Below are 27,684 nucleotides of genomic sequence, written 5' to 3'. Positions count from 1 at the left end.
GTATGTGACATAATGCCTTCATGACACAGGATTTAGCTCATGACATTTCCTTCTGTAGATACCAATGTTATAAGAGTGTATTATATAGCGACATGAAATGAAGAAGGTGAAATGTAATTTTTGAACACAAAAGATTATTCTTTGATACTTGAAAGGCTACTTTCAAATCCGGCTCTTTTCTAGTAACTGTAATCTGCACTATTAAAAAGCATCCAGTTATCACAGGAGTCCAACGTAAGAAAACATAGGCCTGACGATGACAGCACCTCCAACTTTTTTTTCCCCCCTTTTTGTGCTATGAGATCATTTCTCAACAGTAAAGTCCTACTTTGCACATAGGAATAATTAGTCCTATTTCCTATGCACCATCAAATCATTAACAATTACAACTTTTATTCTATCCCACTGAGAAACGGTGGGGAAAAGACAGCACAAGCCAGATACCAGGAGATGCCTCATTCCCTGTTGATGCTTTCTAGCTTGTATTACCAAAGAAATGGCAGGTGACTCCCTCACACGTCCTTTCTTATAAGCAGGTATTTTCTACAGGAGATTGCTAATGAATGAAGGCAACATCTCTTGATTACATGACCCACCCACCACTCCCCCCCAAAAAAAAAAAAAGTTAATAGCTTGGTACCAAAACCAAAAAGGTGTACTGAGTAGGTTTTTGCAAGGATCTGAACTTGGTTTAGTTTCAGGGAGCATCTTCATTAGCAACCTACATGAAGCAGAGGACATGCTTCAATCTGCTGACCATCAGGAGCTGACTCTGCAGGTATGCTGGATAACAGGGCTGGAACTCAAAATTATTCTGTCAAACTGGAAAAGTGGTCAGAAAAATAATAGAATGATTCAGCAGGGGCAAGTGGAGGTTTCCATACTTTGGAAGACAGTCAGCTGTATGCCCACCGCACAGCATGGAAGCAGCTAGACAGCAGCTTCTTCGGAAGAGAATCAGGGGTTATAACAGACCGTGAGCTGAATACAAGTTCAAAATGTCATTTTTTAATAAAAGAAACCATCATACAGGAATGTAAACACAAGTATATACTCCATAAAATAGGAAGCACTCCTCTCCTTCTGTTTAGCAGGAAGGAATAAGAGTCAATTTTTTGGCGTAACATTTATCAAAAATGCAAAGCAACTGGAAAGAGTCCAAAGATAGTAACAGGAATTACCACAAGTCTCAAAGGAGGAACTGAAAGAAAGGCTGAATATACTAGGACTATTTAGACTAGAGAGGAAAAAAATTAAAAGGCATTTTCATCATCATCAGATCTGAAAGAAAGTTGCACGCACTATGGAATAACCTTGTCTCCACTGTACCCTGGCTAGGGCAAGAAGCAATGCACCTACCAAAAACAAAGTTAGAAAAATTTATACCAGTAATTAGGAGAAGTCTTGCTACAAATAGGTTGACATATTGTAAGAGAGGGCTGTGCTGACCCCATTGTAGTTTAATAATTTCATGCAGATTTCTAAACAGCTGTGCTTAAAAAACAGGTATAAAATTCAGCCTGCTTTGGGGGCCAAAGAACAGATTAGTAAGTATCTCAAGGTCTTTCCAGTCTTGTTTTGGTTTGTTGTAATTTCTATGATCATTATGATGAATTTTTTAATGAAACACATAATAGGGAGTTATCCCTTAGAGGTCTAGTCAAGTCTTTCTTTCAGGAGCAGTTTTAATGGTGCTTATGGCTGTACGCCAGTTATTTTGCTGAAAGCTTAGCAGGTGATGTATTTGCTTATAGGCACTGTCATATTTTATCCATCTCAGCATCTATTTAGTAAGTGCTTTAACATTCTAGAATATGGCAGGTGCTATATAAAACACAGCATTGTTTTCCATATTTTATTCCCCGCATTGGCATTCCTACTCTCAGATTAGCTGGCAAGAGTAGAACTATTCACAGCAATTTTAAAAAAGAAAGTTTCAGCACACGCTGACAGCCACAGTTAGCTGTGTACTATCACTAAACAAAACAAACCACAACACAAGTGTTCTTTTCCTGTTACAAAAAGTTTCTCAGCAGTTTTTTGTATAGAAGAAAATATGATGGTAGACAAAGTACAGTGGTTATTCAAACAGACACAACCTACTAATCATATGCTGCAACAATGATTACTGATCGCAACCTGATTTACTTAAAATGTATTATGGTTGTACTCCAGTTAGTCCCTTCATCTTGTTACATAGCATAGGATAGGCAGAAAAATCCATTTGGATTAGGCTTTTCCATTCACAGTTTCCTCCTACATGTGTTTAAGATTTCTAGGTGGTCTAGATACAAGCTCCCACTGAAATTAATGGAAAAACACTAGAAACATCTGTGGAAATCATACTGAGCTGACAAGATACTATTTTTACTCCACTCTTCAAACTGCAGTCATACATATTGCAAGGTTTTAAATTTATTTTTTTTTGTATTCCTTCATACAAAAGTCATAATTTCCATCACTTAGGTTCTAAAGTAACTTCTACCGCCTTCTCTTTGATTGCTGTTCATAGAGAATAAGCGGACTGAAATTGAATACAATACTCAAGATTCATTATTTCAATTGGTATTGCTGAAACATACAGTAACTTTGGGAAGGCCATCTCCTTCTCATATCCCAACATTTTTCTTTACTTACATTTCATCTTGGCTACAGTCTGGAGTACAGTGAGATTAAACATTAAGTACAATATGAATCTGCATGACTTTAGTGCTCAAAGGACTTTAAAACATTTCCCCTTTCTTAAAGCAACAAGTTTTTAATCTTTGGTTTGTTATTCCAACACCTCTAAACAGATTCAAACAGAAGTGCAAGGAACATATCTGAACTTTATTCACAAAGCTTTATAGTGATGGACAAAAGTGAAAACAGGAACAGTGGCTCCTACCTAGCTACATCTGATATGTACACCACAGTGATTCAGAAATTATACTGTTGAATTTAATGCAAAAAAAGTAATATGGATGAACACTGGAAAAAGCAGAGGGAAAAAAAAGTAGTTGTTTTTCCTCTATTCTGTGGTATTTAGCAAAAACTTTTTTTTTTTTTTTTAAATGATACAGCACTTGAGTAACAGCTGCCTCCTAAAGAAAAATGCTCATAACCATGGAAAAGCTATGCAAGATGTCAGATATATAGTACAGGCCAATACATTTCATGTTTTATGTGTGTTTCAGAGACATAGAAAGTAAGGCATCTGAAGACAAATTTTAAGCAGGACAACTGAAAAACTTAAAAATTCAAATGTGAAAGTGGAATTCTTCTCACTGCGTTGCATACCACAGAGTGCTCCTCCCAGTGAGGACAATGTTTCAGGGTGCACTTCTACATAATCACAGAACCTACTACGTTAGGAGTAAAATTACTAATGTAGCATCTCAGCAGTAAGGGTGGAAAGGGTCAAGGCAAGATAAAGTACAGGATATCATATTGGTTTCCCTGAAAAAGGCTGTTTCCATTAGACCCACGCTGTCACAAAAAGAGGTCAAGGGCAGTAACATTTAGAGGCTGCCTGAATGAGGCCAACATACCTATTAGCTGTCAGCAAAGGGCATCTTAGAGTACTGTACTACTCAGTAATTACAAAAAGAGCACGACAGTAGGAAAACTAAGCTTAATTGTGAAAAGAAACAGCCTGGCCCTCTTATAAAGCAGTTTGAAATCACCTCCCCACCCCACCCCCACCCCCCGATAAACAAATCAAATACAGAAGAAATTTTAAAATGCCCATCATGCAAAATCCCACATGATTATTTAATGCATTTTGCAGGACAGAGAGCTCCAAGACAGACCTGATAGTGAAATACATAGATGTCAGCACACTTAACCCTTCCTTGAACAAAGGCCAGGTAAGTGGAAACTAAAAATGCAATCAACACCCCATCCAAATAATTTCCAATATGCCTTCCAACATTTTTTTGTCCTTTCTCCTGGTAGACTTCCCACTGATCTTTCCATCAGAAACACAAATATCAGATAAAAGGTATCCATCACAAACACTTTCAGAATAGAAAACCATCCTTCTCTCCTCCTATCAGTTCTATTAAGTAGAATAGTCTCTTTTTAAATTGCATATACAAATGAAAGAAAAGCAGTCACTTGGCAAGCAGATTGCTTCTTGACTGCTAAAGCAAATTCCTCAGGTCATATTCTTGTTTCTTATAACATCCCATCATTCTGAGGTTTTAACACATCCATCTTCGTCAGGCAGGTTCCCAATATGCTCAGGCAAGAAGTGCAATAAAACAAGCACAAGAAGAAAAAATCTCCTCCCTCTGCAAAAAAACCCAACTTTCATTACTCCATCCAGAATAAACACATCTTGTGTTGCTCAAAACTAAAGCACAGGTCTCCAAGCGGGATGTTTTTTGGGTAGCCCTGAAGACAAACTGTGGATCTAATGCTTTTTCAGGACAGAGCCTTCACTTGGGAATGGAAGGAAGAAAAAAGAAAAAGACAAAAAAAAAAAAAAAAAAAAAAAAGATGGAATGTAGAAATCACTGGTAGCTGATTCAATCATATGAGCAGCAAGGTGTCATCCAGTCCCACAAGACAGCACACCAGAGAAGACAAGACTGTGGATACCCTGTGACCCTGAGCAGAAAAACCAGATACAGTTTTCTTGTAAAGGATGGACCAGACATTGTGCACAGCATGCTAAGCACAGCCTTAGCGCAATGGAGATGTATTGTCTCCAGAAATCTGACAGTCCACTGAAGCTCTCCACCTATGTAACGAGTAGAAAAATCACATCTGTGTTTCTCCCTACCCTTACAGATCCAATGGCAGTTTTGAGGTCCTGAGGTGCAGTCTCATCAGACCTTACTTCTACTTGTGTCCCACAGCAATGTGGTTATGCGCAGGTATGCAACGTCTAGTCAGTCAAAGGAAACACTGAAAACGAATTAGGGGTATTTAGGTTGGAGGAGTACGTTGCAGACCATGCTTCATCCTGCTCTGAGTAACCCTATAGGAAAGGTTTTAAAATAAAAAATTACTAATGCACAAGTGGCTTAAGTTACACAAACTAAGTAATCCAAGAAAACTATTTTAAAGCTGAGAGGCTAAAAAAAAAAAAGAAATTAAAAAAAATACAGGAACTGACTATGCTTTTGGTATTTTTTAACTGATTTCCCACCCAAATACAGATCTGAGGTGAATGTGTGACTTCTCCGTTAGGTAGTATCAAGTGAGACCTCCCACATGCTTCACGTAATGCGAGTTTCTAAAAGTCCTATTCATCTACCTTTTTGGAAGATCTTTACTCTAAAGAGTATGTAGGCTACGACTCTTGGAAACCAATTAAACCTGTAATATTTCCAAATCTTCTTAGATGTTCAAACTTCTTCAAATAAAGTTCATCCAACTCAGGTATAAATACATGACTTGTATTATGTAAATTTCCTGACCAGACAGCCACTCCTCACACAAAAAAAACCCCAAACCAAACCAAAACCACCACCACCAACAAAAATACACAACCAAAAAACCAAACCAAAGCAAACACCCCCACAAACCAAAGAAACATAGAATTTAAGGCTTTTCTCTTTCAGAACTATTCTGACTTTTGGAGCAGGACAGGCAACATTATAAATCATGAATCTGTTTTAAAATCTTGTATTTTTCATATGGGAAAAGGTGGATTATCACCCTTCATCTGCTACAGAACACATGCTTTTATTTCCTATAAAGTTTCAAGGTAGTAAATCTTAGGAGCACTTTGTTTAGATACTGAATTTTACTACAAGTAATTCTTACAGACTTCTGATATGTAAATTAAAATATCTTCCTTTCTCAACTACACACAGCAATGAAATAACTAAAGAGTAGATTTACAGAAAAGGGAGATGAAAACTACCTACAATAAAAATGTAAAACCCTCTAAACTGTTAGTAAATAAACTTCTTTTCTGTAAAACATTTTTGGTGTACTGTATATCAAACACGACGGTGAGTGCATAGCATAAAAATTTTACTGATGCGATTTTAAGATTACCACTTGTAACTTGCAAGTAACAGCAGTCATCATACTAATACAAACTACCAAAGTGATGGTAAAACTTTTATATCTTACAACATAAGCCATCACTATTCTGCTGACCAAAATCTTAAATGTTTTATTTCCATTGATTATACAATTAATAAAACCACACAGACACTTGGGGAAAACTACATTACAATTTAACGCTACACTGCTCCACATAACGTAACACCAGGCATTTGTTCACAGGTCACACAAATCTCAAATCTCCCTGAATTTCCATTTGATAAACAACCATTCCCTTCCTCCCCTGCCAAGTCTGTCTTGGCATCAGCTTAGACCCTGCTTGATTTTTCACTCTTTCTGTTAAAATCATAAACTCACTCAGGTCTGCTCAGCATCCCAATGCACAAGGCCCTTACCTGGGCTTCCACAAGGTACCAACACGGGATAAAAATGAAGCTAATTACATACTAAAGAAAAACGAGCCTTTAGCAGTACAATTTGCAAACTTACTGAAACCCCAAAGAACTTAAGACTTGCCCCAAAGTCTTGCCATCTCACAGTCTTTCAACTTCATTTTAATTACTGGACTTTGGATTAAACTCATGCTTGATTCCACTGGAATCCAAGCACAGGCACAAACTCGAAGCTAGTCAAGCGCTGTTGGATCCACCACACTTCACTGGAGCCTTTTCTGGAGCTGTGACCATGTGCACAACCCCGTGGAAATTACCAGTCACTCACGTCCTCCAACACCACGTTGTACAGCAACTTCAACCATATGATTTAGCTGCAAAGCAAGAGTTTCACGTCAATAGCAAAGGGTGAGGGGGAAGAACAATCCACTGATTCTAACCTAAAATATATTTTCTTAGGATTTTAAGTATATCTGAAACCCTTCACTTCCTCTGCACATTAGGATGATACCAACTTGCAAAATAACTGTCCGTGCTTGATGTACCTAAAATAGCGTTTGCAGAAAATGCAAAAAGCTGTTTTCATCCGTGAATACCAATCCGTGGCTACAGCAAAATAAACGGAAAAAGACGTCCAGCAAATCTCAAAAAGCATTTCCCCTTTTAAAGGTAGACTCCTAGATGAAACTTGGCACTTTGTGGAATGGATCTAACGTTGCACAGGATCTTCTCTTTTGAAGGAGGAGATAAGGAAAAAAAAAATTGGCAAGGTTAAGTGATGCACAGATATTTTTTTTTGGATCTCTGCCTGGTAAATTCCTGTAAAAATTGCGTAACAATTCAATAGTTCAAAGTTCGATGAATATCCTTCTTTTGCCAATTCTTAAAGTAAATTTCAGTACAATAAGGATAAGAATTGGAGGGAAAGAAGGGAAAGTGATCAGCCACCATTGCACGAAACAGTCACATGCACCTTTTCTTCTTGCACCTTCTTCTTTATTTGTATAAGTGAACTGCACAGAGCAGCCACGTTGACTTTAGCAGCACTACTGAGACAGAAGAGACCTGACCTCAGAAGACTTACCAACAGATGATAAAGCAGCAGTAGTGTTCAGAATAACAATTTACATTAAACACTGAATGCTTTCTGATGTAGTTGCCAAGCCACTCTCCATGATACTTGAAAAGTCATGGCAGTCAGGTGAAGTCCCTGGTGACTGGAAAAAGGGACCAACCTGTCAGTCTCATTTCTGTGCCTGTGAAGATTGTGGAATAGATCCTCCTAGAAACTATGCTAAAGCACATGGAGGACAGGGAGGTGATTTAAGACGGCCAGCATGGCTTCACCAAAGAAGTCCTGCCTGACCAACCTAGTGGCCTTCTATGATACAGTGACTGCATCAGCGGACAGGGAAGAACTATGGATGTCATCCATCTGGACTTCTGTAAGGCCTTGGTATCCCTCCCTTATAAATTGAAGAGATATGGATTTGATGGATGGACTGCTCAGGGGATGAGGAACTGGTTGGATGTTCACATTCAGAGGGCAGTGGTCAATGTGACCAATAGTGTCCCTCAGGGGTCCGTACTGTGACCAGTACTGTTTAGTATCTTCATCAATGACTTAGTGGGATCAAATGCACCCTCAGCAAGTTCGCAGGTGACATCAAGCAGCGTGGTGCAGTTAACACACCTGAGGGATGGGACGCCACTCAGAGGGACCTGGACAAGCTTGAGAAGTGGGCCCATGTGAACCTCATGTGGTTCAACAAAGCCAAGTGCAAGGTCCTGCACCTGGTTTGGGGCAACCCTGGTATCAATACAGGCTGGCGATGAGCGGATCGAGAGCAGCCCTGAGGACTTGGGGGTACTGGTGTATGGAAAGCTGGATGTGCGCTGGCAGTGTGCACTTGCAGCCCAGAAACCCAACCATATCCTGGGCTGCATTAAAAGAAGAACAACCAGCAGGTCAGGGGAGGTGATTCTGCCCCTCTGCTCCACTCTAGTGAGACCTCACCTGGAGTGCTGTGTCCAGCTCTGGTGTGCTCAGCACAGGAATATGCATAAAACAGAGAAGATGCATAAAAATGATCAGCGGGCTGGAGCACCTCTCCTATGAGGAAAGGCTGAGAGAGTTGGGGTTGTTCAGCCTGGAGAAGAGAAGACTCTGGGGAGGCTTTATTGCAGCCTTTCAGTAAAGGGGGCTTGTAGGAAAGGTGGGGACAGACTTTTCAGCAGGACAGAACAAGGGGCAATGGTTTGAAACTAAAGAAGGGTAGATTTAGACTAGATATAAGTAAGAAATATTTTTTTTATTTTACAATGAGGGTAGTGAAACAGTAGAACAGGTTGCCCAGAGAGGTGGTAGATGCCCACGAGATGGAAACATTCCAGGTCAGGTCGGACAGGGCTCTGAGCAACCTGATCTAGTTGAAGATGTCCCAGCAGGGGCGTTGGACTAAATGACCTTTAAAAGGTCCCTTCCAACCCAAACTATCCTATGATTCTATGATTTTTACTGCAGTTGTTGAAAACTGCCAGAGCAGAGTTTAGAACAGTCTTTTACCATCTGAATGGCATCTGTTCATTTAATCAGCTCAGGTCTTCCTGCATGTCAGATTTGGCCACACCAGTATCATCGGTATTGAATACATCTGTACAAGACATCTGTTTTAAAGCTTATCTGTTAATGGCTTAATAAAAGTACTCAAAGCCAAAGGCTTTCTGTTTGTAGAGGAATCAAAATAAACAGGTCCTACATAATGTTGTAAGCCATGCGTCCAGAAGTTTCTAAGAATCACTTCCCAGAGGCAAGTCCTCATTCCCCTCAGGATCTCCATCATTCAAACGCATGCAGGCATGAATGCCAACTGGTATGTTCCGACACACACATGCACACAGTCATTCAGAAGTAATCTTGAAAGGATGATGAATTTACTCATCTTGGGAATGATTATTTCCCCCCCTCCAGGCAAAAAAAACCTTTGACAAAAAAGTCCAATTCAAAAAATTGCAGACTTCACAGGTTTGGGTGAAGGAGGTAGGTGCCTTCAGGCAGAAATGGAAAGCTTGGGAACTGCAGAATCATCTTCCCCCTTCTAGCAACTAACCACTCATGGGCCATTTCATTCAATTCTCAGTAAAAGCACTAAGCAACAAAGGTGCAATTTTTTTTTTCTTTTAACATTTAAGTTGAAATGCTCAGAGCACACATTAGAAAAATGTATTTTCAAACCATGGCAAGCTACTTTAAAGCAGAACATAAACACTTCCAAAGGTAACAAAAAACATCCACATGTAACAGCTTTTCCCAGAGCTGGAAGATGCTGCAGGCACCACCAACACTGCAAAGAGAAAAAAAAAAAAAAAGGGGGGGGGGGGGGGGGGAGAGAAAAAGGTAAAAGGGGAAAAAAAAAAGAAAAGGCTGGGAAACCCTACAATTTAAGGTATCCTTGATGAACCAATCTCCCTAAACATAAACATATAATATACATGCTGTACATGCACTTTAGCAAATGTTATTGCATACTGCTATTAAATCGGTTTGAAGGTTACAGACCTCCCATGCAAAACCCAAATACCACAAGTTTTGACTCTTCAAATATCTTAATTCTACTTGCATGCTAAATTCACCAAAATACAGAAATAAGTTTTCAGTTAGTAATATAAGTAAGTTTGCAGCTATCTCTTAAAAGCCACTTTAGTATGTGAGCTGTCAGCACTTACATTAACTATTGCATATTACATTAACCTTTCAGACACTGTACATTCTGGAGGAGATTTATAGAGTCATATATTTATACTTTATTCTATTATTCTTTATTTGCCCCTATGCAACCTAGGCTTAATTCATCATCAAAATAAGGCAGTAAAACAGCACTGAAGGCAATCACATTGCAACAGTCATGGCTGATTCCTCCTGAAAGCTGGATCATCTTGGGGTTTGAGTGCATGCAATGGATCCCAGGACACAGATCTACTGCACTGGTCTGAATTTCAGATGGTGTGAGGTTTGAGGTAGCCTGTGTTTTCTCATGTAACAGGAAGAGACAACCCCACAGCCTTTTCCCTGCCATGTGTCCAGGCAGGCTGTGTGATGACACTTCCGATCTGAAAGGTCGGACTTGCTGGCTCAGGCATCACAGACTCAAATAATGTAAAGGTCTCCTTACTTGAGAACAGCTGACAAGGCAGAATTTAAATGAAAATTTGTCTGAGGCATGTTAAGAAAATTTATGTTCCTTCACTTAGCGCAAGTATTATCATCATCATTGGAATGGAGGAAGCCTAGATCAAAGCCTTGGTTGAAGCTTGAAGTCTTACCCTAAGCCCTGAATGAACATACACAGTCCTCATCTCACACAACCCACAACCAAATAGACAGGAGCAAACATGTCAAAATGAGCAAGATAAAAAAAAATTATGCACTTAATTCTTAAATCATTAATAAAGCAAAACTGTATAAAAAACAAAGCTAGGGGACACTAACTTTCTCCATAGCAAAACAAGCACCTGCTAACACCTGGGATTACTTAATTATTGTAATAAAACATAGATCAGAATAACTCTCTAAAATAACATGGAAGATAACATAAACACCTTTTTGCCACTTCAAGAATCATATGTCACCATACGCCATGAATAACTGCTCCCAGAGAAAATTGTAACAGGTTCGTCAGACCAAAACCACCTGTATCTTTCCTTCTCAAGATGATATACATTAATTACAAAAACTAGAAGGCCATGATATCCAGAAACAAACTGCTTAATTCAATAAAAATACTGCCTTTGTTTAGTCTATTCCACCAGTTTTGACTGTGGAATATGTTTTGGGGGACAAGTTTAAAATGTTAGGCTTCTGTATTTGTAACTGAACTCAAATTTCCATCCAAATGCAACTGTACATGTCCCAGATCAAAATTAATTATTAGCTGGTAAACAGGAAACGTACCAATTGTTATTTTATAAGATAAGAATGTGTAAATATTAAGAAAATAGCTATATTTCTGTTAATTGCTTAAAAGTACAAAATCAATGCTCATTTTAGCATAAAGGACTAATATTATTTACCAAATGACTTATTTTTTTGCCAGCCATTGACAACGAAGCATTTTCAAGGAAAACAACATAAAATGCACAAAAGCTTCCCTATGCCTTTAAAGAATCCATTTGTAATTACGATTTAAATCAATTCAGCTTGACTGATGTCCTGTTTGCTCCCATCAGTCCACGAGCTTCCCCTTCCATGACCAGAATGAATGTTGCTGTTTTGAGCTGATGGGGTAGTAAGAGCTGCCAGCTCGCATGAATGATTTCTCACGCACATCAAAGGCAGGCCTTATCAGTGCCTTCCCTAACAATCTCCTCCTGATGTCTTCAGGAAAACTGGTTATTCTCTAAAGATGGTAGTCTGGAATAGAGTTCCAACTCTCAATTAACCTGGGCTGGTTCCAGATAATGAAGCGGAAGAAAGGACAAAAACAATTAACAAGATATATTATACTACTTTTAGTATACAACCTTAATTTTTATTTGGTACAAATACAACCTGCTTCCAACTGTAAGGTGAAAATTTGATCAACAAATAGGAAAGTTAAATTCAGTGAACAGTATTATTTTCAGCGTCTAAGGTAAAAGTGTCTTTACAAAAATATCAAGCAAGTTACATGAAGAAAAGGTAACTGCAATCTAAACTTCTTCTCTAGGTAAGTTTAGCTGAAAACAGATGGGAGAAAAAATGTCAGTCTTACCTTCAAGGAGGTCAAGCAAGAGGATCTGGGGAACTACAGGCCAGTCTGCCTCACCTCAACCCCTGAAGGTGGTGGAGCAAATTAAAAAAAATGCCAAAAATAACTTTATATGTATCTTAAAAAAAAGCATACCGCATTATCTATGCTAACTCAAGGAGTCAGGAGAAACTCACCGAGCCGGTATCCCCAAACACCATCTGGAAGGTGTAAACAGACAGTGCAGCGAGTTGTCAACAGGAAGGGATGGAGACACCATTTGAAAAGGAGAGAAAGTCTTCACTTACTCCTCTCAGAATTCCTGCAGCATATAAAACATCTTCTGGTTTACCTTCTTTCTAATCCGCACTATATCCCCTATATATTTATTACACACTTTCAATGCCCTATTTAACTCTGTGTTTGTTTTTTGCATTCTTTTTGCCAATATCAAAAAAAGAAACGTATTAAGTTTTACACTGTTCTCTTGTGTCATTATTTCTTTTCAACCTTTTAATCTGATTGAGGTATGCTCCACAATCTATTTTCTTCCCTTTCAATGCAACAAACTCATACACAGCCACAGGCACATGTGATCACACTCTCCTACAGAACATCCTTCTACACTTTATAAACACCTTATCTTCTCTGGCCACAGCCTTTCATTACTTATTTACAATAAATATATCCCACTCCTCCCTAATCTTCCTCTAGTCTCTCGTTCCCCACCTGTAACTTGGCATGTGATCTGACACCAACCCAGCAAGGCATTTATACTTTTCAGTGTCTTCATAATACTAAATTAAACATCTCAACTGCTTCAGCAGATCAGAGCAGAACACTCAGCGTCCTGAAAAAACAAAGTTTTTCTTCTATCAACTAAACAGATTTTCTTCACTTGAGGCACCTGCTCTGAATCACTCCCTAGAGAAGCTTACAATACATATACACAACCAAATACACATATACACAACCACAACAATACAATACACAACCAAAATAAAATGAAATACCAGAACAAAACCACAAGGCCGTTCTTGCCCCATCAACTCATAGCACCCCAAGATTTAATCCTTCTGTTTTTTTGGCCTCAGATTAACCTGTAACACATAGCACATGCACAATCAACCAGAATAATTATTTTGGTTCATCTGTTTTCCAGCAACATGATACTGCTCTCTGTTTATTACAGCAGCCTTCACACAGGTCCTGATTAATTACTGTTCTTCCCTTTATTTGGGAGTCTATCAAAACCCCACAAGTAACTAGTAATTTAATTCCCAAAGTATTAAGAAAACAGAGTTATTTTCCTGTTTAAATACTACCCATATCTAATGAGCAGTTTACCGTTTCTTCAACTCTTACAAGACAAGAACAATAGCTGTAATGGTTTAATCCTTCAGGTTAATTAAAAATCTTCCAAGCCTTTATCTACACACCATAAACTTCAATAGAATTGTCTTCCATCATAATTCTCAGGTTTAGGAAGCTATGCACATGACCCCTAAACTCATCCAGATTACTTCAAAGAGTCTGTAAAGTTATCGAAGGAACAGTGATAACACACTGGCATAAAATGGAATAATTGTAGATATTAAAAGAAAAAATAAAGAAAATCAGCTGATTTTTTGTTGTTTATTTGTTTATGCTTAGGGAGAGAAGAGTATGTCTTTGTGATACTTGGAGGGGGTGATGGGAAAGTCACATTTTCTTCATTGGAGGTATTTTTTCCTGTCACCCCTAAGAAACCAAACAGTTAGAAGACAAGCATCTTAAAGGAAGCTTGTGTTTTCCTGGTTTTTGAGACTATTTTAGTGATGCACAGATACAAAAACTCTTCCCAACTGAGATAAAGTAAAAAAATAAAGCAGAGGTCTCCACCCATGCCTGCCCTTTATCACATTTTTATAAGCATCTCATATCACGTGGCATTCTACTTAATGTCTGCAGCTTCTGGAATGGGAGGATGAGAACAGAAAGCAAGCTTGCATTTTATAAGCATACTTTCCTTGTGGAAGAAGCTTAGAAATACAAACTTGTAATTTTCCAAGCCCAGAACAAAGGTGGCTGGTAAATGCACCCACCAACATAAAGACTTTAGTTCAAATACACAAAAAAATAAGTCATGGTTTGAAACTATCAGCATACCATTTAATTTGCTTTACCACACATGAATTAAAAAGGAAGCTCTGACAACAGGAAGCACAATTAAAATCTGTTTACGTTTCTTGCAAATGAAGCATGTATGGTTTGTAATCTTGATTTGAATATACAAGAGCACTTTCATCCCTTTCAACATCTGTGAGGAAAGGTGAGAAAAGCCCAAGTCACACATACTGTGGAAAGGGACACACCTGGAAAGGAAAAAATACTACCTTGGGTGAAGCTGGGGTATGGAACAGGGCTGAAATAAAATTGTTCCCTAGTCTATCAACAGGCCTTGATTTAGGATAGATCCAACCCAGCAGCTGGTAACAAATTTGCTGCTTATCGTGGATAACCTGTCATGTCAGTGCCATTTTACATATGTGTGCATACACACATACAAATTATATATATAATGTATTTGATTATAAGCCATTACTTGTTTATGCTTTTCTCTAGTTGATTGAGGAACACTACTATCCAATCTCTTGCTCTTTGAAATTACCTGGGAACATGTGTGATACAATTTCCATTAACCAAACTATTTACACTGAGACCGAACACGTCTCGGAAAGATACGCCCTTCCCTAACCAGGAGCTATGGGACAGAATAGATGAAATCCCTCTGACAGTCCCACTCACACTGTCAATCTAGATAATATAATGCTCCTTCCTATTTTCACATCAGTAATGATTGAACTTTGCTATTTTATGTTAAAAACAGTAAGGAAAAACCCATAGATTTTAAGGATCTATAGAACTGAAGATTCATGCGCATTTCCCTCTACTTACCTCCTCTCTAGATGACCTTTCTTAAGGTGTATTTCTGAGCAGGGTGAAGTTCTAAAATATTTAGTAATAATCCATTTATTTTTTATTATTTTCACCTCTCCTTTTAAAAAAAAACATTATTTTTATTCTAAGATGTCCCACATGCATGCCATCCCCTTTCCACCATGCTGCAATTCTCCTGTAGATGATAATATCAATATCTCAGTCCTTTATGAGAGCACAAGACAGAACACCAACCTATGGGTCAGATGCCTCATGTAGCTGCACTGATTTACCTGACAGTAGGATTGAGCCCAGTTGCTTACGAAAACACTAAGTAAAAGATGAAAAGGAGGACACTTTAAATAAAGACGTGCAACAGCTGCAAGGGAAATCTAGAACTGACACTCTCTTTCAGATTTGCCTCAATTTGAAGGGCTCTTTTGCCTCAAATGAGGCAAATGAGTAAGTTTCACCACAAAAACTGTTAAAAATTTGCACTCACAAAGCATTTTGGCTAATACCTACACTTTGACCATATTGTTTTATTACTCTCTTAAAACACTGTTATGTCTACATTATTAAATAAATGAATGTACGAATGCCTCTGTTATTATCCACATACATCAGCCTTGATTCAAGGAAGTAATTCATTATATATGCCTTGCACTAGATACTGGGCCATTTGTACTGTGATTTAAAACAAAAGGGACACACCTGTTTTTCCAAAAGACAGCCTTATTTTATATCCACTAGCCAGGTTTCTCTACAGGTTCAAGCTGGAATAGAAAATGAATTGCAAGAAATGAAGTAGGATGAGAAACAACACAGGGTCCTCAGGGGTCACATTCATTTAGAGGTTTTTTTGCATTAAAATCTGATTTTTCTTTACCAATCTGTTCTGTGACTTGAGTGCTGCTTCATTCCAGAGGTTAGTGGAAAGCCACAGAAAGTGACTCCAAACCTTTCTGTATCAGCAATATACCTTGAACTTGAGATGGGGGACTTAAACTACTGAAATAAAACCAATATGGACTGCAGTGATGAAAACATATAGGTTCTCCCTCAAGCAGTCCTGGCTGACACAGATGGAATACTTATCGCTGCTCACTGTTTCAGACCATCACTGTTGAAACCCAGATACCTAGGCTGACTTCCCTTTGTATTGAAATCCCTTCTGAAAATATCTTTTTTTTTGGGGGGGGGGAGGGATTGACATTTGTTGGGGGGGGGTCAAGTTCAAACTAAATTCAACTGTGTTCACATGGCTCTCCATCATAACAAACTACTGCTATCAATGCTTCAATCTGTTTCCTGTAGTTTAAAGCTCAATATTACAGAAATGCAAAGTCAAACAGAATAATTGTGCAGGGAAAAACCACCCCAACCAGAAGAGTTCAAAGCCATGGATAAAATACGTCATTCACCAGAGGCAAACTGGCATGCAGAAAAGTTGCAAGAACACAGTATGAACTCTGTAAAAATGTAAATATATGTAAATATCTATAAATTTCACTCTTGATTACCCAGTAGCTTTATCACTGTGGATTACATCAGTTCTCAGTGGTCTGAAGCCATTACTGATTGAACTGATTATAATAATCTATTATTAGTATAAATCCCAGAATAGATATTACACTACCACTCAGAAAAATAAACTGTAAAACCTCACTCTGACAAAACAAAAAACCCACATCTGTAGAACTTCACTCTGCCTCCTCAAATCTATCATCCATCATTTATCTCTGTCCTTTCTGTACCACTGACAGTTGCTATTCATTAAAACAGCAGAGCAAGAGGAGACGTAAGGACGGGTTATGAGAAAATAATGCAGTAACCATGAGGACAGCAGAGAATTCACGGTCTGCAGGTACCACATTTCCCTCCAGGGTCTCTCAGGGCGAGAGTGCACTCCTCATCCACACCGAAGGAGCTCTGCCCTCCAAGGCAAGGGAAGGAGGATGAGTTTGCAAGGAAGAAGAGTAGGAAGCCGTGGGGAAACAGAGCCGCAGCACAGTGGCCTGGCCCCTCAGCCATAGAAGCTGTTTGGTCTGGTATCACACAGACACCTTTTGTCGATCCCATTCTCAAATCCAGCCAGGCCATACATTTTAAACTAATAGGCAGCAAAACTGCATATATTCAAAACACTTCCTAAGAAAATGGAGTGCACTTATCATAACGAAGATATCCAAGTGGGGAGACTTCAACCTGAATATGGAGCAAGTGGGGAAAAGAACTATTGGGCTGCCTCAGAGAAGCACGCTCATGATGGGTGTGGGTTAGTCCTACATGGTTAGCTCTAAAGGCAGTCTAGACAGTCTCACACACTCAAAAGAAGAGGGTTTTGATTTTAGAAGATTTCAGAATCATGTTCCCTATCTCATCCCTTCAGAGAAGAAATACATTCTTGATTAAACCTTTTAAAATGTATTTTTATATAGATGAAACTTGTGTTTTAATCACTTGCATGACAAAATTCTGTTCTTCCGTTCTCCTGCGACGAGAGCAAATGCAACAGAGGATGGATTCTGAATTGTTCTTCATTCTTTTAATATTTCAATGTTAAAAATGTAAGAGAACTGTTATATTAATAATGAAAAGTGGTAGAACACTCCACTAAGGACAAGCATAATTCAGTGGTGCATGGATTACTTCATAAAGACAGGCTGGGGAAAGTGAGACTCACAAGATGGCTACAGAGAAGATGACAAAAAGGAGACATCCTTAAGCCCAGCAGCCAGCAAACATACAAAGACTTTGCATCAGCCTCTATTGGAGATACCATAGTGAGTTTAGAACACAGAACAACCAAAAACAGAAACAAAAAAAATCCAGCAGATGGCTTTAAAAGAGAAGAGAGACAGGTGACGAACTAGTCTGAGAGAAATAAAAATAAAATGGGAGCAGTGCCACAGCATTATCATTTTTGTTGAGCCACCTGGAGAGGTAGCAGGCTTATCAATGAATGCCAAAAATGAGTAGTGCCCATCTGCTCACCCTAATAAATATCCCTTACTAGAAAAAGTATAAAATAATGCAATTCCTTCAGCACTACTCCCATGCTTTCAGCAGACCTGTTTGTTTAAAATATTTACTTGGGTCTTACACGGCTTAACAACTACTTGCCGCAAACACAATAATGCTTTAACAAGACCCTTGGAAGTACCTGGTTAAGTCAGTAGCTGTGAGAATTCATGACAACAGAAAGCTCCAAAAACTTCCTTTTAAATAAGCAAAACCTCTGTAATTATCACCGCCTTCAAAATGCCTTCAGAAAGGTATCTCAGGCCAACTGAGCAGACTGATGGCAAAATCCTAAATAAGAGAGGCAGTTCAGAATGTGAAAAATTAGTACTCCTCTGGAGCTAACAGCAGCAGAAAGTACGTCCATTCAAAAAGAAGGGTAAGAGCCATGGTACAAGCTTAGTTTACCTCCTCTAACGGTGACAAGTACCATCCTGCCGATTCTAAACGTGGATTGAGAAAGGAGGTCAGAGTTGGCAGAAGGGGAAATGAGGAATGCTCAGGTGTCCCAAAGTGCCGCTACAAAAAGAAATGGGGTGAAAGAGAAAACTAAAACACACAGGTTGGTTTGCCTCCCTGAGTTTGAAAGCAAAATGCCTCTTCTTTAGCACTAACCTTTATCAGCTCCAAACATTGTCTTTGCAGTGAACGAAGGCATAACAGTTTGAAGCAGGAATTCAAACTTGTTAAGACTGAGTTATTTCTAAGCTGGCCTTTTGGTTCAGAAGTATATTAATTTTTATTTAGAAGTATATCATAGATGACATACACAGCTGGAAGAAAACCGTTCTGTTTAACATCACTGATTCTACCACCTCAATAAAAGTGATCTAGTCACATTAAACTACTGGATTCACACAAAGTTATTCAGAACAGGGCCGGCGTTCATACATTCACCACCATCTTTGAAAAACACACTTGTGCGTGTTTTGCACTAAATTTTGCCTTTCATTTGGCAAAAATGCATCAGATCTAAATTTATGCTTTCATAAACATGTATTAAGAGGAAGGAGAATACAACAAAAAGCACTTCTGAGGAAATACAAAACACAAAATGAGCAAACATATCCACACAGGCCAGTGTTCTGTAAATGTCTGTACGTATGAGGCCAGAGTTCCTTCATAGTTACTACAACAGATTTTTAAGAACTTCCAAAAAACCTGTAAGTTTTTAAAACTGCCCATAGTAAAACAAAGCAAACAGATACTACACTACGCGTAACGCAGAAAAGCTATGTACCAACTGAAAGCTTATTTCTCTCTTCAATTCAATACTCAGGAAACCATTTTCTTCAACATTAAAGTTATTTTAGTTGTGTAAATTCCTTTAAACTTGGTTGTCTTCAACATTTTGTATCATTACAAAAAGTCTGCCCAACTGTCCCTGGGACTAAAGCAAGACACTTGGTTCCTAAAGTCTCAAGCACCTTTACCAAGCACCGGTTACAAAGCCCAGCTCTTCCAGCTGAAGCACAGAAGACAATGCTGTAGCCACACACATTATTTCCACTGTTCTGTATTCCCTGCATTAGCATGAACTCACAATCAAGTAGTATAAAATGGCTAACGTCATTTGGTTCATCAGCGAACTGGCCCACATTTTTTGAAATAATGTGAGTTAAAGAACTCTCAGATACAGTTCAAACAGAAGACTGTTTAAGTCCAAATGACCAAAGCCTTCCACCAAAGTAAATAAGCTCTCAAGGTTGGATCACAGGATATTAACTATTCACATTTGATTCAATACAGGTAGCTAATAAGAATTACTCTACCTGAGACCTGAAAAAATATTTCAGCATTTTAGAATTTGGGCTCAAAAAGTCTTCCTGGAAGAAATCTTTCTGTTTGCCTCAGTGGAAGCAGGACCAGGTTTTGATCGAATTCCTCTTGAAGATGAAATTTTACCATACATAGCAAACAAACTGTTACAGCTGTGTTCAACAGAGCTTTTTCTTGAACCTACCCAGAGTTATTCGGTATCTGCTCATCACAATGCAAAAGCAGGGTGTTTCTTCCCTTTCCTTTCCATTGAGGATACCAGACTTAGTAACAGTTAGTGCCAGCCTCCCTGAAAAGAACTTGGTAACTAGCCCGCCCATAACAATTATACTTCTGGAAACCATCATTTATAGAAGTACAACCAGCAAAAAGATCCATTCAAATCTAAATATCTGAAGGGCCACTAGTTTGAAAAAGATAATTACTTTCATATAAAGAGAACAATCAATAGGTCAATGACACAGTAAGTACAAAATCTCATTTTGTCAGGTACCACTGAATCTTTTTAATAAACTCATTTTAGCTTATTTCTACACAAAACCATGTATTTTGTGGAAAATGGCTTTAAAAGAACATTTACCTGCTTAAAAAGATTCCTTCCTCAGAGAGTGAACATCTGAAACTGATTTTAGCTACATTGGAAGAACAAATTAAATGCATGAAATCTTTGCTGATGCTGGCACCAAACATCAGAGCCTTTCTAGGACAACAGCCCTAGTGCTGACAAAGTGCAACCAGCCTGCTATCAGCCAGGTGAACTCTATTCTCTGTCCTCCTATACCAGAAAACAACTTGTGACAGCTGAATCGGGGGGGTGGTTTTGTTTTTAAGCTAATCTGTGTATCCACTCTAAGGGTATTAATCTAATTATCTGACCTTATCATAGCGTGCTAGGGAGAGTTTCATTTAAATAATTCTGCTGGTTTTCCTGGCTGGCTTGGAAAATGAGGGAGCTTCCATGAGCAAAGCAAACAAATGAGCAAAACAAACCAGATGCTCCTTCTGGTGTACAGTAGATGAAAGTTTCCAGCTACCCAGATTTCCTTAATTATTTTCAGCAAATAAGTCATCTGGGTAAAGTTGCTCATTGTAGTAAAGGTTGTGCATTCCTCTGTTGAGTTAATCTCATCTTGGAGCACTCTGCATTTCATTGAGAAAATAAATAGTACATTTTTTTTCTTGCAATAATCCAAAAGACAGTAAAGGCATGAAGTGAATGTAGCAATATCTTTTCCTCTTTCATATAGAGAAGCCAAGAGAGGGAGGCGTCAGTTTTTTATGCTACCTGTAAGACATCCTGTTGCTACTAAGCAATGGCAATGAGCTGTCTTGGCTGCTAAGGTCCACCCAGAGCTTTTACCCTCTGTGCACCTTTATTCAAGAATCAGCTTTTTCAAATTATTTATCACCTCATGTAAAAGGAGAGGATAATGATGATAGAAGACACAATGATCACTTGCATTACATAGCAGTCATCAGTACCTGGTACACATTGATTCCCCAGGGTGTAGTTTATTTATCTCTAGGTTTTTAGTTCAGGATCAACACAGAGAATCCTCAAGAATTTCCAGATTCTTTCTACAGACAGGGTGCTTCATATCTTGCTCTGTTTATGCTCTGGCTTCCTATGAGGGTAAAAGCTACAGAGCCTAGTTCCAAATGCAAATCACAGGTTAAAAATATCAAAAGGTGCTGGACAGGCCATCAAAAGGGAACCTGTATTAGCAACCATCAGTAGGAAATGCCACCATGGTTTTCTAAGAATTCTGTATTCATATCTGGTGATGAGATCATTACATATCATCAGTCAGGCTCTGAATTGGTACAGTCTGACAGCTGCAAATCTTAGGTACTATCGGACGTTACATTCTAAGAGTGATGTATAAGGTGACACCATTTCATGATGTAAATATATTACCTAATATATGTTTGCCAGACCAGCATCAAGGACGACCTCTAAAAATACTACTAGCTTGTCATCTTATTTTTTATACAGCACGTCACATTTGAAGCAATGGAAAGCAATTCAATTTGAAATCTATTTGAATCTTTTTAAAAGTCTAATTTCTTTGAATATTTCCAATAACACAATAAGGTCACCTAAGCCAAGATGCTGCCTTGACCATGCACACCTGAGGCATGAACTCCCAAAGGCAGGCTGTTTGGTTGCAATGAGCATAATGTGTGTTGATGCATGTATGCACAAGGGGAATGGGGACTGGAAAAATGCATCCTGCTTTGTCCAACCACTTCAAGTTGCATAGAGGATTTTTCCATGTACTACAGTGCTCAAACAATCTAACTGGCCTCAGATAGCCCACTGCATTAATTGTTCAAGCATACTGCCACTTCTCCAAAAATCTTTAATAGAAACAATGGGAAATGGAAACAGAAAATACAGCAAGAGTTGTATTTCTCCACCAGATTTTGGAATTGCAGTAATTTTCCCTGGAATAGGAAAAATGACTATGTCCAGTTCTCAAAATGGGTAATTAACTACTACTGTTACTGTGGTTGCCTCTTGCTGGTCATGGGTACCACAAAAGAGCAGCCTTCTCAGTACACATAGAAAATTAGAGAAACTGCGGGGCTAAGCAAATGAGCAGTATAAGGAAAAGAGTTTGTGTTAAATCTTGCTCTCAGGATACGTGAGCCCTCTCCTTGGGTTCAGTCATTCCAACTTAGTTCACTCCAAAAAAGTCCAAAATCCAGGATAACATGATCCAGAGACAAAGAACCCAGTGGCTTAGGAACTGGAATTCTCCACGTCCCAGTTCATCACAGCATGCACAACCTTGTTTAAAATCTGTTACAAGTTCTCCACAGAATTAATGCATCAGTTATGGACGGCGAAGGGCTATCTCCCACTTTCTAATTTCTCATGACTGATACAGTCATGTGACTGAGGAGCAAAACCGCCCACAAGGAAAGCGAAGCTCAATGACAGCAAGAGATGGACAGTCACAGGGTAGGGCTTAGGGATGACAGGACTCAACATTTGCTGAAGATAACAATAAAGCCCAGGACCAGCCTCCTTTAGAAGCAAATACAAAGTTTACTTTCGTAATTCATAGAATTACAGAATCATAGAATAATTTAGGTTCAGAGAAACCACTGGAGGTGCTCTAGTCCAACACCCTGTTCAAGGTTGCCCAGGGACTTGTCTACTTCGGTTTGAATGTCTCCAGGGATAGACAGAATTTCCACAGCCTCTCCAGGGAACGTAATTGTAGCTGATTTAATTCTCTCCCCCCGGAGTTCCTCAGAGACCCACCCAAAAAATACACTTGCTTGCTAACACATGAAATCAACCTGCTAACTCATATTTTCAAAAAGGGAGAATGGGCAGAGACTACACATGCAAAACCAGGGAAAGATTCAAAGGTGCACAAGTTTCTTGACAAGTCACACAAAGATTAATCTCACATTTATACATCCACTTCTCCGGCCTTAGAAACCTACCTTGCTTATGCCTGACCTGAAGCACACAATGTACTACAAATGCCATACTTTTTCTTTTCCTTCTGCATCTAGCTACACACACAACATACTGATGGGCTTCGCAACTCTATAAGGTAATAGAAAAAGGCAAGACAACAGAATTACCTCTATAAGGTAAAACAACAGGATTCTCCTGCAAAGCTGCTTACCCACAGTGCTGAGAATAAACAAAATATAGTGCAAGACTTCTATGATTTCTACAGTGAAACAAAAAATAAGAATTTTAAAAAGTTAAATTGATTTCTTGGACTTCTGTTTGTAAAATGATTTTTCCTAGTTTTGGATTTATATTCCAAACATTTAGAATATTTCTACTTCAGAACTGAGTTGTGGCATGGAAGGTGTGTGTGTGGTGTGGTAAAAACCACAAAATGAGAACAGCTTTTATCTAAAAATAGTTCATTTAAGATCTCATACACCACCAATGGAGATGTTCATTTGAGTAAAAAAGTTGATACATTTATGACAAGCTATCGTGTGCTTTTCCAGGTGATGGCAACACGCTGACAGCTTTAAAGAAGTAGACAATAAACTTTATGGTAACACGTCTAAGCAGCCTTCTCCCTCTGCAACAATCTAACAGTTTACATTTACAGCTGATTACCATTTCTATGAAATTCCAACATTTGCTAATGATCCCCAAGACTAAGAAAAATAGCATCTTCTGTCTCAAGACCTCCCCTATAGACACACTATTCTTCTAAAATAGTCTGAAAGGCAACGTATACACTTTTTCATAAAGCATTCACTCTCGGTTCTTTTAAAATATTTCAGACAGCACCATTCTCTTTTCCGCTTTTGTAAGATGTGTCAGCCAATGGAACATAATTCATCCTTAGGGTAAGGAGTTTACAGTAAGCTTTTTTTGCAAGCAGCAGAACCACCAAAACTTTATTTCCTCTGTGTCTGGAGGCAAAGCTCGTTTTGCAGATTCAGTGGGAAGGGAAAAATTCATCCTGCTACTTCTGCTTTAGCTGAGGCATTAACAGGATCTCTCTTCTTTATTAAGCCCTTTATTCTCACACACCACATGTAACTTGCTGTCTTCGGCAATCTGGACATTCCTTGTGAATCTGAATGAAGTGGAAAAAAAGAGGGCTTACAGATGATGGACAAATACCATCTTACAGCTGTCATTTCCTTAGGAATCTGTGCTTAAAACCTGGAATTTTTAAGAATAAATATTAAACTGAACCCAACAGTGTCTTCAAAAAGTGATGGCAAAACGTTGCACCCAGCAACACTTCAAACAAAAGTAGCACTCTGGTTCTCAAAAAACTACACAACTTGAGTCTACTCTCACTGATAAAGGTCATTGCTAAAGAACACACAGGCAATCTGCCACTCTGTGTACACGTACATCCACTTTGCTTCTTTCATATCATTCATACATGATACTCGCTACTTTCACTGGCCTGCAACACCTTTAAGTGTGAACAGATTGATTAACATCCAGAAATCTGAAACAAGCTGCCATTGCATTTCACTGTAGATGTAGAGGGATTACTGGAGACTGTGGAGTCAAACCATACGTGCACAGAGGGACTGTGCAACACAAACCACACATTTCTCTGCAGATGATCCTGGGCCAAAGACCAAGAGACACTGCTTTTTGAAGGTCTGCTTTTTCAAAGGTATGGGGAAGCGTGACGGCAATGATGGGAATTTTTTGAAACAGCAGACTACACAGAAACAATAAGCTACATCAGAAGATCTGACGCATTCAAACACAAGAAACCAAATACTAGTTTCTTCTGAGTGTAACAGGTCAGATAACTATTCTATAGTTACATCCTTGAGAATCTCGTGGCAGTCATCAAACAGCAGATTTCTGATAGAGCAAGATCAGTTTTCTCAACTTGTACAATGCCCATATCATTTACCTATGTTGTTTCAAAATATATAACCAGCAAAATATGGTATCTTGCTTCACAATACATTAAATATATTAAACAATATTTTTCTGCTTTCATCTGTGTTTAACACCAAAAAAGTAGACCATATATAGGTTTTCATTCTCCTGTTTCAGAGATTTGTATCTTAAAAGTATAGTTCCCCTTCTAAAAGGGGTTATTAATTTTTTGAGAACCAAAGGCAAGAGATAAAAATATTTTGCTAACCTATGTCCCTTCTCAAATACAAATGGAGAACTAGCAATATAAGCTCAGCAGCAGCTAAAGACAAAGAAAAAAAAGGAAAGAAAAAAGAAAAAACCCCAACTTCTTAGATCACCTACTCATCCCTTTTCCAAGGTCTGGATCACTTCCTAAAGCATATAGATATTTTTGTAATACATGTCCCACAAAATCACTGTAAGTGATAGAGAATCAAACATCATCATGGCCTGAGCATGTGTCATGCTTATTTAAGAAGGTAGTTTCCCTCAAAAGTAATGTATGTTCTGTGCTATGTTGCAGTGGCTACAGAAACTTTTTTCCTGCAAAGCAGCAGAGAAAATACCACCTAAACCCTCAGCATTTTGTTGGCATAATATTAAATGTTGCCGCAGTAACTCTTAAATGCCCCTAAAAAGAGGAGGAAAAAAAAATTAAGATGGCTTTTAGTATTTTTTCACCAACACAGACCTAATCTTTCTAGCTTAATTTTCATTGACAGGTATACAACAGATACCTTAGAGAACCCCTGTTTATTGTGCTAGAAATTGTGTGCAAACTATTGAAAGTATAAGCAAACCCAAGTGACAGATTTATGGCTAGTTACACCAATGCTAAATTGAGAAAGGCTTGTAAGCTAACACCTCCCTTTCTACCTTGGTATTTATTCCTACTATTCCTGTTTATGCCACTAATACATAAGAAGCCTAGTAGCTTTCATGAATTCTTAAGACTCTAAGTCATTCAGACTCACAACAGGGTCTGCCAGTATTTGCAAAGCAAACTCAGGACACATACATGGAATCTGTGTCCAGCGTCAACATCCAAAGCCAGCTCCCACCACCGTTCCCCCCTCACCCAAACAGTATCTCACCTTCATGAATTGCCCCAGCAAAGGTGTTGGGATAGCTCACCTATAAGGTACAACACAGCACAGATTAATGGGATAGAAATCTGGTTGAGGGTAAAAATGTAACAAATGTTCAGATGAGACATTTGGCCATTCTGAACCATGACTGTGCAACAGCTTTACCTACAAACCTGCTGCAACCCCGCCTTTAATGCAGAAAGGTTTCCCATAGCTGCCCCTCAAATTCTCACCAAATGTAAAGGCATCTCCCAACACGAAGCTACATGGCATTACAGAATTAAAAAAACAAAAAACAAACCCAAAACAAACCAAAAAACAAATCCACAACAAAACCCCCACAAAATGATGGGATTACTAGAGATATCTTCAATATGATCCATGATGAAAACATACTTTATTGGACAACTCAACATTTGACATTACAGAACCTCCTTTTTGCTCTGAGGTGAAGACAACCTATAAAACACGTGCATTTTTAACCCTTAATGTTAAATATAACTTAAGGGGTTTGGGGATACGTTTAAAAAATAGACTTAACAATAGAGTTACAATCTGTTCCCTTTTTTGGCATAAAAATACTTTCAATGACATCAAAATAGATTTGTGTTATGTGTAATAGAAGATGATCAGATATGATGTTATAATCAGCAAGAAGAAAAAAAAAAGGTGGGGTTAGCAGTAAAATGTCTAGCTTTTACATGAAGATTCAGCACTAGGAAAGCGAACTGTGGGTACTTTTGTACTTGCTGTATCGTAGATATATAAATATATTGGTTTATATAATTACCAACTCAGTAGGTAAGACACTAGAAAAGCCAACATACCAGCATTTCCCAAGCTTGCTACTAATTAAATCATATGCATACAGGTTCAATCCAAGGATGATCAAAGTTAATGAAAAAGATTCCCATTTAATTCAATGAGCTGTGGATCAGTTCCAGGCAGCTAGCTGCTACTCCATCCGCTTTCTTCTTTATCAAAAGCATTCCAACAGTGTGAAAATGAAGAGGACTCCATATGAGTCTACAGATTTTGTATCTCCCCTCAGATCTGAGTTTTAAATTAATTATTTGACAGCTGACAACATAAAGTAATCTTTTCTATAAAGCTATATTAGAGGCTACTCCACGTTTTGAAGGAAAACAGACTACTATTATTATTGTTACATCAATAGCCTTAGAAGATTTCAACTATTTTCTTCACATACAGGTTTACCCTCATAATAAATGTATTTATGTGCCACACTGTCCACCACTGCAGCAATATATTGCCATATCTGAGCATGGAAAATGTCAATCCAGTGTATTGGAAATAGAGCACTAAATTTATAGTGCTTCCTAAGATTAACAGAA

The 27,684-nt window shown here is 38.5% G+C and overlaps 1 protein-coding gene across 6 annotated transcripts in view; it reads right to left on the bottom strand.

Annotated features, from left to right (window-relative positions):
* Nucleotides 1–27,684, bottom strand: part of FARS2 (phenylalanyl-tRNA synthetase 2, mitochondrial) — a 249,547-nt gene that overhangs the window by 208,194 nt on the left and 13,669 nt on the right. For 3 of the 6 annotated variants that reach the window (XM_055800779.1, XM_055800783.1, XM_055800780.1), the window contains exon 2: nt 12,322–12,446. The exons of 2 other annotated variants lie outside the window; for them this stretch is intronic. In XM_055800779.1, coding sequence (XP_055656754.1) covers nt 12,322–12,345 — 24 coding nt within the window. In that variant the 5' untranslated portion in view covers nt 12,346–12,446. Of the gene's footprint in view, nt 1–12,148; nt 12,211–12,321; nt 12,447–27,684 lie in introns of those variants that run through there. One more of the 6 variants, XM_027789042.2, reaches the window with a different exon arrangement.

The sequence above is a fragment of the Falco peregrinus genome, chromosome 3 (genome assembly GCF_023634155.1).
Source record: "Falco peregrinus isolate bFalPer1 chromosome 3, bFalPer1.pri, whole genome shotgun sequence".
Taxonomy (NCBI): domain Eukaryota; kingdom Metazoa; phylum Chordata; class Aves; order Falconiformes; family Falconidae; genus Falco; species Falco peregrinus.
The sequence above is the reverse complement of the archived record's forward strand: the minus strand, read 5'-3'. Positions and strand labels throughout refer to the sequence as shown.